The sequence below is a fragment of the Drosophila persimilis genome, unplaced genomic scaffold (assembly GCF_003286085.1).
Source record: "Drosophila persimilis strain 14011-0111.01,24,50 unplaced genomic scaffold, DperRS2 tig00000191-arrow-pilon, whole genome shotgun sequence".
In the NCBI taxonomy this organism is placed as follows: domain Eukaryota; kingdom Metazoa; phylum Arthropoda; class Insecta; order Diptera; family Drosophilidae; genus Drosophila; species Drosophila persimilis.
This window is the reverse complement of record NW_020825298.1, coordinates 10,600,542-10,614,001: the sequence shown is the minus strand read 5'-3', so window position 1 is coordinate 10,614,001 and position 13,460 is coordinate 10,600,542. Positions and strand designations below refer to the sequence as shown.

The window sequence follows — 13,460 nt, the reverse complement described above, 5'->3', positions numbered from 1 at the left end:
ATAGAGATGGATATATACCGCATAAGATCTTGGTGAGTTTTCGTAGATCGATGAAGAGGTGGACTCTAAAAATTGTTGACCCCACAATGGATCAATAGAAATTATAGCAAATTTACCTAAATATACCAAAATAACAATATAAATCGATTTATATGTTCTTTAAGCAGTAAGCTAAAGCTTTTTTCTTCTCTGTTACAGGAATTTCCCCGAACCCAAAATATCCTCAGACCCCAACCTTTACCCTGGATACAAAAGTAAGTACAAAGTTGCTTTCATCGCTTTGTTTTGCTGGGTATAAAATTTTCATTTCCCTCCGCATAAATTATGATATATTTCACCTCAGGGACAGACGGGGGAAACGGTTCTCCAAATGTAAATTTGTACTCAAATTAGGGTTATTAACTTACCATAATTTCAAGATTTGTTTTTGCGGTTACGCTACAATGAGAAAAAATGAGAAAAAGTACATTACAAATGTGATTAATCAAGTTACATTTAAGGCTGTGCTGTGCTTTTCTGTGTGTTATTGAACTTTAGCTTGAAATAAAATAAGATTGCACTCGAAGCGACAACAAACTTGAACTGCAGTAAAAGTGAAAGATAAATCTGTTCAAAACAAATAAAAAGCTCAACTTGAAACTGACATATAAGGTTATCGCTGCAGTCGGCTTTTAATTAGCCAATTGACATCTGACTTTTTGCCCAAGTTTACTTTGGTTTTGGCTTAGAAAAAGCTGTGCAACTTATTGTATTTGGCAGCTCAAAACAAATCACCTTAAATACTCTTAAATGGCTCGAAAGGCTTAAATATTTATTGGCCAACAACAAGATAGAAATTTGAGCTGTTTTATCTCCGACAAAAGCAAAACTATGCCAAATATTTGCATGAGAAAAAGCTGTATTGTTTGAGAAATTGTTTGGTGAAATTTTAGCATAACATAAAATGGCAATAAATTATACAAATATTATTTGGGCTTTCGTTAGATATTTTCGACTTTTTTTCGAATGATATAATATGTTTTTGGTTGTATTTATTATATAACGGAATGTTCACCAAATATTTTACATTTGTTTCAGTTTTTAACAAAGGCATCATTTTTAGTTATTCATGATAAAACAACAACACCTAAACTACCATTCAAATACATATCTGGAACCATTTCATATACCTTTGCATACAACAAAAACTTGTTAAAAATTCTCCCCTAATAATTTCAGACATTTTAGTATAATTTCTGCTGACTCCAACAATTATCCCCACTAATTGGATGAGAACTTTCCTCATCCAAAAAAAGTACCCACTTGCAGCAGCGTGTCCAAATAAACACTTTAACTGGCGGTCATCTTATCTTACGAGTATATGCACATCACTACAATCCACTTAAAAAGAACTCTTCCCAACTGTACTCGAAGAAAAAGATAAAAACTCAACTGGAGAATAAGTAAACCACGACCTCCGAGGGTCAGAAGTAATAAAACTAAGTAAATGGATGGTCTGGCCTTTAATACTGCCCCACTGCTGGGCTCTTCTCTTCTCTTTTTCTGAATATTTGTTTAACAATTAAACTTTGCTAGAGAGTAGAGTGTGTGTGTGTGTGTGCGTGTGCGTGTGTGTATAAAGATTATTATCATTAAGAGTTGGGTGAGTGAGTAACTGCCAAGTAAAGGGAAATGACAAATTGTGAGAGCAAATTGCAGTTGAAAATTGTCATAAACAGTGGAGCTTCTATAAGAAACAACAGAATTTCAGTTGTTTAAGGAATCTAGATGAGCATTATCAGAAGATTGTCTATCAAATTCGAATTTCAAACTTAAGAAACTTCAGATTTGAGCAGGGAGAGAATCGTGTCTAATTTGGTTTGTCGTCTTTGGTTCTAGTCTCTGAAGAAGGCCTATTCTAGTCACGCCATAGGAAATGATCAAATTTTGATCACCGAAGTTCCATTTCTAGACGCTTCACTGTAGCATCTTCATGGGTTTGGTTTAATGGGGGGTGCCCGGGTGCAGTTGGTTTACTTTTTCAATTTGTGTGCGTTGCATCCACATAATTGCCACATGGAGTTGCATGTGCCTGCACTGTGCATCCGACTGCCGTTGCCGTTGCCACTGCCACTGCCGCCCTTCAAAAACTGCATATGAGAGGAGCCGTGACTCGACAGCAGCTTCTTCTCTGATGCCGCAGAGGATGTGGGAGAGCACTGAGGATGGGGCGGCTGCTGCTGCAGCTTCTGTTGCACGATGTGCGTGCAGCTGTTTGTTGGGTTGTTGTTGGTTGTTCGTGTTGTTTATAAGGCTGTTGTTCTTACTGTTGTTGCTGTTGTCGGGGTGTCTACTCGCTGTTGCCTTAATTATTGTCAGCCAAACTGTCGCGGCCGCTTGCCGCATGTGTAATTTGTTTGTGTCGGCAGTGGCTCCGCTCTCTCCTTTTTCCTGTCTTTTCTTCGCCTTTACCATTGCCTTTGCCTTTGCTTACTTTATTTATATTTTTTATCTGTTTCCGACTCTTAATTAATTTATGTGTCTGTCATTTTACCGAGGTGCTTAAATAGTGCGTTGCATTCAGAGTTAACAGAAGTCCACGGACCAAGGAGAAGCAGCAGCAGCTCCAGCTGTGGGCGGCACTTGAATCATTCCATTATCTTCCGTTATGGAAGAGGCCCCAAGGTTTTTACACAGAGAGGAAGAGAACCGAACCAGTTGACCCAGTTCTCAATGGGCAACTGGTTCGGAACTGTTCAGTTTTAATGGTTTTTAGAAGTCAGGAGAACTCATTCTAATGGGTAGTTGTTTAAGTAATTGATGCTTAGTGATTGCAGATTTTTAGTAAGACTTATAGAGATGTACTTTAGAGATGCATAGTATTTGAAAGTTCATCAGTTCATTAAGACCAAATACTCTTTTTTGGTGCACGATCTTTTCAGGGTGGATTTTGGAATGCCCTCAAATCAAAGTATGACTCGACATATCTCCACTTCTAATTGGAATATCAACTGTCATATAATTTCCTCTATCTAATAACCTACCCCTTAAGTAAACTAAATAAACAGGTTCCGTTTTCTGACTTCCCCTTTGGGCGGTTCCACAATGTAACCTTCTTAATGGCCAAAATCATTTAGCCTTCATTTTCAATTACCCAACGTAACGAAGCGACGAAACCATTTATCAAAATCCCAAACTAGATAACTTAATTAAAGCCCGAAAATCAATCTGCATATATATGTACGAGTATGAGGGCTGACAAAATCTGAATCTGGAACCCCCTGAAACACTCTCCCAGCCCGCAGACCCAAACACCATCCTGAGAGCAGCGAACAATGGGCCAAACAACAACATCCGCTTATCTCGATAAATCAAAGCCACGAGTGCTGTTAATTTTCCAAGAAAATTTTTGGTTACATGTTGGGGCAACTGGCCCCGTCCCGTCCCCCAGCAAAAACGTGATTGTATGCGGATGGGGGAGGTCTGTGTGTGTGTGTGCGTGTGAGCCATAAAAACAACTTGAATTTATGTTTTCACGGCAAAAAATTATCTTAAAGGGGGAGCCCGAAGATGTTTCGCAGCCGAGTGGAGTCATTGGAGGGAGTCATCTATTCCCCAAGCCATGTATGTGAGTACATTTCATTTTTGTGGCAACGACTACTTGCTAATTCTAATTAAAAGCAACAGCAGCAGAAGCAGAAGCAGGAGTTGCGGCATGTCTGAGGCACACTCAAGCAGAAAATTATCAACTCTATGGGGAGGAGTTAGGGGGATCCGTAGATGAAGATATGAGGGGGAGTTTCTGTCTAAAAACTTCTGCTTGGCTAGGCCAAAAAGATGTTGCTTGAGTTTCTTGAGTGAAATGAATAAAAAAAGTGAGCAGACCCCAAGTCACCTCGGGCCAAAATTAAATTGTGCACATTTCCGTGGAGCGGAAATTGCCCAAGTTTGTCACATGGAAGATATATATACATATATCTTAAATCTAAGATGTATACCTGAAAAAAGAAGCAAGAAACAACGTTTGCCATTTATGCGTTTCCCTTGGTTTCCCGTCGCCGCATCTGCTTCTGGTTCTGTTTCAAATTGAAATTCATGACATTCTCGTTTCAATGTAATACCTAACACTCCCTTCCTCCCCCTGCTCGCATTACACCCGCGCTTGCACACAGGTGTAAATTATGTTTATTAATTTATGGAATTTTTCGGTTTAAATGTTGCCCTCTGGACGGGTAAATGTGGAAAACAAAGCGATGCTCAAACCATAATCATTTCCATTGCATTTAAGCAGAAACCAGAAATTAGCGAAAATTATGGGAAAATCTTTTGGGTGCCTGGGAATTTGGGACATGACCTGTAGACAATTCGCTCTGATAATTAAATTAAATGCCTAATTAATTACCATTAGGGTTAGTTGGGCCCTATATCAACTGCAAACTCCGAACTGCAAATGTGCAAAATTTATTTCAAATGAACACGCCATGGCACTGCACATTTGGCATCCAAAAGTTGTATAATTTATGATTGAACGTACATAATTCAAATGACATGCTAAATTATAACAATGCCCCCCACAAGAATGATCCATATGCAAATTAATATTTGGACGTGTTTGGAATTTGTAAGCGGCATAAAGGGATAAGTAGAACAGAAGCACAAACTGATTTGGTACAGTTGTGCTGCATTGGAACAATGAAATTGAAATTAGTAAAGTTATGCTAAAGAGCATAGAAGAACATCTACATAAAGCTAATGTATCCCTACACAGGGATTTCTGCCCATATCACTGTTCATCGGAAGTACTGATTCTACTCAATACTTTCTTCTTACATGTACTAAAAACTACAGGAAGTACAGTTGTGCATCCCTGAGTATTTTCTCCCTCAAACATAACCTCACAAAAATCCACCAAGTCATGAAATTAGACTCTAAGTCAACATTTTGACTTTTCTATGAACCGGAAAACCTTTTGACTACCTAATTCCGGTTGCAGTAGTAGTATCCAGTATTACCCACCGCATCCTCTACTTCTGTGCTGCAGATCCTGTGCTTTCATGTAGCCACATCGCAATGCCGCTGCCGTCGCTGTTGCCTTCTCTAATTTACTTCACTGGCTCTTGCACTCATAACTCAATTCCTGACTTCCAACCAGACCACCTTCCCGCAGCACAGCGCTGCACTCGCAGCTATCCCGAATCTGGCGAAAACCCTTAAGCCCGACATCCAGAGATGCATTGACAAAATTTCACTTTTGGCTGAGAGATGCTGGTTGTCGTTGTCCCTGCTTCTTCTGCTGCTGTTGGGGATTGCAAATGGCAAAGCTTTAGAGACTCCATTCCCGACTGCAGTTGGTTGCATGCAGCAGCTGCAGCTGCAACATTGGGTGCAGAGGGCGCTGGAGATCTGCCCTGTCACATGCCACATTCTGGCAACTCTTTTCCTTGTCGGCATGATTTTCGCAATCAGTGGAAAGCAGCTTCAACTGCTCTGGGTTTGGCCGGTGGCTGGTGGCGGGTGGCGGGTTTCTGGCGTGACATTTGGCTTTCGCGCGAACAGCAGGGACAGATGGGACAGCGCCATCTCCTGCCTGGCATCCCAGCATAATCCAGGGTCGTGTTTTTTCTGGGTTTTCATGTCACACGGAGTGTCTGCTGGGCCAAATGATGCGCAATTTATGCAGCCATGGGTCACAAGTGAAACTAATTTGCCAGACAACAAAGCCAATTTTCAATCTAATCCGAAGGAACCCCTAGAACTCCGTCAATGGTTATGGTTCTCTCTTGCCTTAAAGTATGTCAAATGCCGTTCAATTAAGTTTTCGCTTGCACAATGATAAGGAACTAGTCCCCGAGTCCACACACCTCCAACCGTACGAGTGACGCCAAAGGGTATTAACACGGCCTTAGGGTAGGGTAGGGGTTGGGCACATGTGGGGGCATCAGATTGATAGCGACGCTAAATAACACAAAACAGAAAAGACCCCAACGGGCTAGTGCCGCTAGTCCCTACTTCTAATCAAGCACGTAAATAAAGTTAAAGTTTATACACGGAGAGAGACACACAAGCCCTCCACCACAAAGGGGAGCCATATATTCTGTCATAATGAAGTTGAGGTACTCTTTCTTTTGAATAGAGCTGAACTAAGGGTTGCTGTGGGGATGTGACATGGAATGGGATGGTACTCGATTCGCTCGTGCGCCCACCCCTGGCTCACTCGCTTTGCGTTTTCATCATTTTACACAGCTTCTTTCAACCTCTCTCTGTATTCAACATACCCTTATATGATAAGTGTAAGCCAATTGTTAGAATCTCGCCCGCTAGCCTGCGAGGATTGGCTTTGGGCTAGTCATCATCAGATCAATGGGATAAACCCACCTACACAAACACTCGCACTCGCACCCACTCATCCCACATGCTACCCTCAACAAAGGCGGCCAAATGACAACATCAACTTCTATATCCCCTACTATATATAGAAAGGTACTCGGGCACTCGTAGAAGTATGTGACAGAGGGCGACGGTCGGATTGGTGGATGGGTGGATGGGTTGCGGTAGGGAGATGTTGCCCTGCGGCAAAGTACAATAAAAACTGCTTCAACGTTGCATGTAACATTTGATTAGCCTGTGGAAAGGGACCCCCGACCGCTCTGGTGTGGTGGTGCAGGGTCTGATATATGAACGGAAGGGAGGAAACAAAAAATGAACAGCATGCTGCTCAGTGCACTTGGGGCAATGGCAATTAGAGGTTAACTTGAAGTACTCCACTGTACTCTGCCACTGCCACACACACTCACACACCCAGAAACACAATCACTCCTTTTCCAACTATGAATCTTACATAACCACAGTGGCCGGTTCAGGGCATCAACTACTACGTCGCTCCGGGGCACAGCAAGTAGTAGTAGATGCGTACGAGCTCTCGTATATCGTTAGTTCGGTTAATATACGACGATGTTCACTTTCGGCCCATTTACAAGCCCAGCAGAATGTTAACTCGGTGATACAGTTACCAGACTTCAGACTTCAGTTCTCAGTCCTCAGTCTTTGCCTTTGGCCCTCCTCTGTCCTCCTCCTGACGGTAGAAAACTTCAGTTCGGTTCAGGGCTGTATTCAAGTGCAGTGATGTGTGTAGGAAAGCCGGAGAGGAGGGGCTGGGGATTGTAGTTTCTGTGGTCACAAGTGAAAACTTGTTCAAGTTGAGTTAAATATATTTGTCAGCCAAGTTTATTATAGAAGTTTGTGCCAAGTTTAAGTCGTGGGATGGTTAACTTAATCGAAAGATAAATGAAGAAGAACATGTTTGGGTTACAGGTTGGAGAGGGTTTGATAGGGGAGGTGTGATTTAGAAGAGTTTAGAAGAGAGGAATCATAACGAATAAGACATTCCCAAGGATTATTATGAAACAATATATGGTAGATATAAAATATATCGAATATAGTCGATGGATTGATGGCATATACAAGCTACGGAAATCGACCTTTGGGAACTATGATTCTTCCAGTGTAAAACGCTTTAACTTTTGGACATTTTATAGCCATGAAATTGAATGAGTAATCTCATTTATCCATCGCTAAATCTGTTGCCGCCACCATTCCAAAAACTGAATCAATAAGGAAGCCCTGCTGAGATTTACCCCATAATATCCGTCCATCCTCATCCTCCCCCCTGACTTTTGGTGACTTTACCTCTTTCTTCTCGTCTGTGCCAGCTCTACCCCTCTCGAACCATATCCTCTGCCTCTCCATCCACATCCTCTGCAATTTCTCACAGCAGACGACTCAAGTTTTCCACGTGAAAAATGGCATCATAAGAAAAGTTATTGTCTCTATAGTTTCGCAACTCTGTTGAACTGTAGTGCAGCACCCCAGCACCCCAGCAGCCCAGCACCATGCCCCCACTCATGGCAGACCCTTCTTCATCCATCTGCAGCATGAAAGCATCATCAGCGCGGCAGCGGCAGAGGCAGCGTCGAGAGTTTATTATGCAATGGCAAAAATTTAGTGCCATTTGTTGTCAACGCGCCGAATGCAACAAACAACCCGAAAAACCCCCAGCAACAACAGCAAAGTTTTGCCATTACAATGACACGGAGTGGGGGAGGATAAGGGGGGCTGGTCTGAGAGCCTGACTGTTCACATTTGTGCAGGCATTATAATGAGTTTCTGAGCCAGGCCAAGACGAAACAAGCCAAAAACCAAGACAATCCAAAACCCCAGCCAACGTCAAATGTTGCAATATGTATGGGAGTGCAGAAGAGTAGAAGAAGGAAAGCGGAGAGCTTCGGGGGAACGAAGTTTTTGATACCCCTGCAAATCGATTGGTACTATAGGATATGGTTATCCGATTCGGATGAACTTTCGCTGTAGGTAAAGTGGATATAAAGATGGAGAAGGAAAGGCGCTTAAAGAAACAGTCTACCCTCTTCAAGGGTATCAAAAATTAACATATCCCGAACCTAGCAGATGGAACTTTAGCCTCGAGAGATGGTTAAAAGGAGGAGAAGTTTTCCCGCCCCCCCGAAAAGTTCGGAAGCCGAAAAGTGTCTGCCTGATGGATGTGGCATGCAGCATCAGCATCAGGTGCGCTGCACAAACTGGTTACAAATTTGTTGCTAATTGCAGGAGCTTCAGCAAAATCCCATGATGGAAAATTGAAAAGAGATTAACACACGAAGCCCCCGAAACGGAAACCAATTTGGCCTGACAATGATGATGACGAATGATTGACGAACGGACTGACTGATTGATGAACTGACTAAATGGCCAGACGTGTCGTCCATTGTTGTCCAATTAAGTGGCAAATCAAAATCAAATAACAAACAACAAAATTTATGTTAATCAAAGTCATCAAACATCAAATTTTTTTGATGTACCGAAAACAAAAGTGAAATTCCACATAGAGTGGGTACCCCCCGCCCCACCACCCCCCCTTTGCGGTTTGCGTTCAGCGCCAATGCGGACCCCTGTTGGACACGGCCAAAATGCTCTAACCGGAGGGCGGGGGGCTAAGAGAGAGAGAGAGAGAGAGAGATCAATGCTCGCTCTGTTGGCCAAAACAACACAAATACAACAGATACCCACCGCTGCAGCATGCTGTCGGAGAAGAGTGAAAGTCAAGTCCAAACATTATGTTTTATGGACACAAGGCGAGAGTCACCTATTCGGACACCTTTTTTATGCCATGTCTCACTCTTGACTCTTTCTTTGACTTGCGTTGTCTTTGTCAAATTATGTACGCTGTGCGTTGGGTTTTATTTTAATTTCTTAGACAAACCACAAAACAATTAGCTGCACCCACATTCAATTTGCCGTTAATTAAAGTTAATTTTACCTATAGAGCGGTACTACAATAGAGACTTTAAATTAAATTATATCTTCATGAAGTGCCATCCATTTTAGACGAATTTTAGATACCGTTTGGCTGAAAGATATCTAAATGGTGCTCTAAAAAGAAAATTGCACGATCTTTCATAGGAATTTGAATTCGTGTCGATAAAATGGATATTCCTGAAGATATAGCTATCCAAAGTTTCGACCATATTTAATTTTTTTCAATTTAGACATATTTCTACATTTTATATTGTATGAAATGGCCTTTAGTTCTTTAGTGGCATAAATTTTAGCTAAATATCATTGGAAAAATCCAAAGAAGTGATGTATAGGAAGTGTTTCCAAAGTACTTCCACTTCCAATGCTCAAAAAATTCCCAAAAATCTTACACAAAGCTCTCAAGATCCCCCACTGAACCGCCAGCAAGGCTACGTCTTTGCTTTGATTCAAAAATAACTTTCTTTTGGCCGCCCCCAAGCCGCGAAAACCTCAGAGCACCAGAAGCCGCTCATTGTGTGGCCTCCCCTGTCACCTACAATAAAACTAACATAAAAATAAAAATCATAACAAAAAGAAATATAAAAAAAATCTGACAATGCAGGTGGCACAATGGCCTATCCAAGTACAATTAACTACTCTTTTCTTTGCTGCGGGCAGACCTTCAAAAATGTTGAAAGCGAAACTTTGGAATTGCCGAAAGCCGAAAGCCGAAACCCGACACTTTTTTGCGTGCCACAAAAAACCGAATCCAAGAGCAATTGTTTTTTTTCGTATCGGGTGGGTGTGAATTTAAATGTAAGTTGGCCAAAATGTTTGTAAGTCTCTTAAGCCCCCTCCCTGTCAATCCCACCAGCCAACCAACCAACCAACCATCCATCCATCAATCACTCCTCGAATGCCTAATTAGCATGCAATTCAGCCGAACAATTGAATAGTGTTGGTCAAATTTTAAATGTCATGCCCCGGCACTGGCTTGGAATGGGAATGGGATTATACAGACATTATATAGACTGCTGATGTTCAAGGGCCCATAGAGCTCTGTAAACGTGAGACGAATCTTAAGTGCAAAACAACTGCTGTTCGTCCGTCACATTTTCCTAAGGTCGTACGTCCGGCCAATGTTTGTTTTGCAAATGCGGAATTAGCATTAATTTTGCGAATCATTTGTATTTTACCGATAAGGCCTGAACTTTCCATTTAGCGGGTCTGTGTGAACAGGAGAACAAGTTCTCATTCACCTGCCGTCATCATCATCATCATCATCTCAGGGGGAAAGAAAACCTGATTCCAGTCGCGTGTTTCCTGTTGGCAAAGCCCAAGCCCCAAAACAAGTTTTTTTTATAATCTTTTCCTTTTTGCTTTTTTTTTTGGGAGGAATCGCATAATTCAAAAGTGGCAGGAAACATTCCTTTCTTTTGCTTGGGTACACTCTCAGACATAATTTAAAAAAAAAAAGAAGAAAAAATCTTGTTAAAGCTTTATCGCAAGAAAGAAACCAATCAAACCGCATTCCAATCAGATACGCCTGCAATGCGATGATAAGAAAGAACATTTTGGTTAGAACGAAAATATTTCAATTTACTGGCCGACAAGCCTTGAATTTATTGATATGACCATGTTATACATATGGCAGATATGTATACATATATATGTACAATGTACATATGTGTTATATCGTGTCAAAAATTGAGTTTGACTTTCATCAAATCACGTGACATGCCCTGAATATGGAACATTGAACATATATTTTGTCACATCCGGACCCGCACCCGGACCCCCAATCTATGCAAATAAGTAGAGCAAATATATATATTTTCTCCCTGTTTTTTTGTTCCCTCCACCAACAAGATTTATGCGAATTTCATATTGACAACGCTTAAACAATAGACTCGCTCCTCCTCCTCGTCCTCCTCCTCCCTAGTGGGCGACCCTCTGAATACTGGCTTTCCTGCCATGGCAACTGTCGTTTATTACGCTTTCTGTCTCTGGCCAGGCCATAAAAAATGGCTGCAAAAAAACCGATAAGCTTCGCATCACCAAACTATGTTTAATGAAAGGTTGATCAAATTTGCAGGAGGGCACAGCACACAAAAAAAAAAGAAAGACAGCAAGGAACTAAATGGGAAACTGGTTGTTAATTTATATTTTCCTTTGATGTGGAAAATTGTAGGGGAAGTGTTTTTTGGGGATCATTAAATGGCAAATGAAGCGTCTACTTTACATTTTTTATGAAGTATATTTAAATTTTGTGGAGCATTAAATTGCAAATGAAGTTCATGAAGTTTATTCGAGGTAAATAATACTTTAAGGTAATATTACCTAACAAATGAAGGTTGTACTTTATGTTCTGACTTTGTTCAACGTATTAAGGAAGTGAATGGTAAACTTTTTTATGGCAGACAATTCTTTGTAGTATTTGCCATAAAAAACTTCGCCAAATGGTTTTTGTTTTTTCTAAAAATGTTCCCACTTCTGTTGGTGGAAAAGTTCATAATTTTCAACCACAAATCTATCGTAGATTCCACAGATTATATCGTTATTCCGAATAAGCATTATCTTACGCTTTCTGTATAATAATTTCATATAATTTCCATAGCCTCCGCTGACGCACTCTGGCCATAATCTCCACAATTATTGATCAGGCCCCAGCCTAATGATAGCCCCAATGCGGTTCCCACTTCGAATGAAATTCGTGCCAAAGCGGGGCAGACTTGGCTTTAATTAAGGTTCCGACTCCACAGCCATGAGACAACGCCTTAACCAAAAAGTGTGTTGAAAGAAATGCTCATTGAAATGTGTTCATAGATAGAGATATGGGTACCTGATCGTATAAACCCAATTCCAATTCCAATTCCAATTCCATTGGACGACTTTCGCCTTGGCTATTGCTGGAAATTGTTCATGCAATTTGTATTACCAATAAATTTTGCAGAGAAAAAAAAAAAAAAAATCTGCAGAAAACCTAAAAAACTGGTTGGGGTAGAAAGTCAAGCCAACATCAACCAGGGACACCGCCCAAACGCAGGTCTCGGCAGACAGCCTCTATATCTGTGGATGATATGTAACCCAAGTGGCAGACGACAGACAGAAACAGGTAAAAGTGATTTGTCTTTGGATGATGGCAAACAAATACACATATATATATTTATCGTATATATACTCGTATGCTCAGGTACGGGTATAATCAAATCGTGTTTTGGGGCATGTTGCGTGAATCGATTGCCGGGCTTCCGACAGCTTGTCATGCAAATGCGTTTGGCTGGTGGCTCTGGCTCTGGCTAATCCTTTTTGGGGGGAAAACATGACACAAATGCCATAGACTTTCACAGCGATTCTCCCACGTTGACACCTCCACTGGGGCAACAGCAACAGCAACAGACACCAGAGCGTAGTACTCGTAATGAATGCAAAGCAAAATAAACAAATTAGTTGTAATGAGAGAGATAGGGGGAAATAGGGCTTACAGCCCAGTAGCCGGTGCCCGGTGCCCGGCAAGCACTAAGTGTTGTCATCAGCATAGTGTCTTTCTGGTGGTCAGCGTTTTCCACACAGCTTTTCACTTTCACATGCCGAGGCGAAAATCTTCGACCCACTTGTATTCTTGATTGCCGACACTGGTCTCATGGAGACCTGCTTTCATTTTCATTGAGCAAAAAGTGAAACAGAAAAAATTGTGTGGATCTGATGACAGATACGGAGACACACAGAGACACCTGGCAGCCAGCTACAAGTGCCAGTACAGGTACAGGTTGCTTAACCCAATTTTCCGATATCTGTGTTCATCGCCAGGCTTGTGGGCTTAGCCCCGGCTACGCAACTGTTTTTATTTTTGCAAACAAAAAAACCAAAAACAAAAAGCTGTTGCCCGATTGCATTGAGGCGGCGTAAACGCATTTTTGCGGCAGGCCTTACAAAAGAAATACCCACAGAAACCCGAACACCCGATTGGCTTGAATTGCACCTGTCTGTGGGCAGTAGGCAACGCAAAAAAGAATGTTACAAATACTCCACTTTTTGGAGTATCTCATACCCATTATCTAGAGGGCTTAGATATGGATCGATTAATGAGCTCTTATGCTTAATTTCTTTCAGATAAATCCACGGAGAGGTTTTCATTTCCCTGGAAAATTGCCTAGTAACGCCGGGTAAGT

The 13,460-nt window shown here is 41.5% G+C and overlaps 1 protein-coding gene across 1 annotated transcript in view; it reads right to left on the bottom strand.

Annotated features, from left to right (window-relative positions):
• The window catches only part of LOC6588893, a 45,265-nt gene that overhangs the window by 13,075 nt on the left and 18,730 nt on the right, over positions 1 to 13,460 (bottom strand). The window contains exon 3 of the mRNA XM_002014645.2: positions 408 to 438. Coding sequence (XP_002014681.2) covers positions 408 to 410 — 3 coding nt within the window. The 5' untranslated portion in view covers positions 411 to 438. The remainder of the gene's footprint in view (positions 1 to 407; positions 439 to 13,460) is intronic.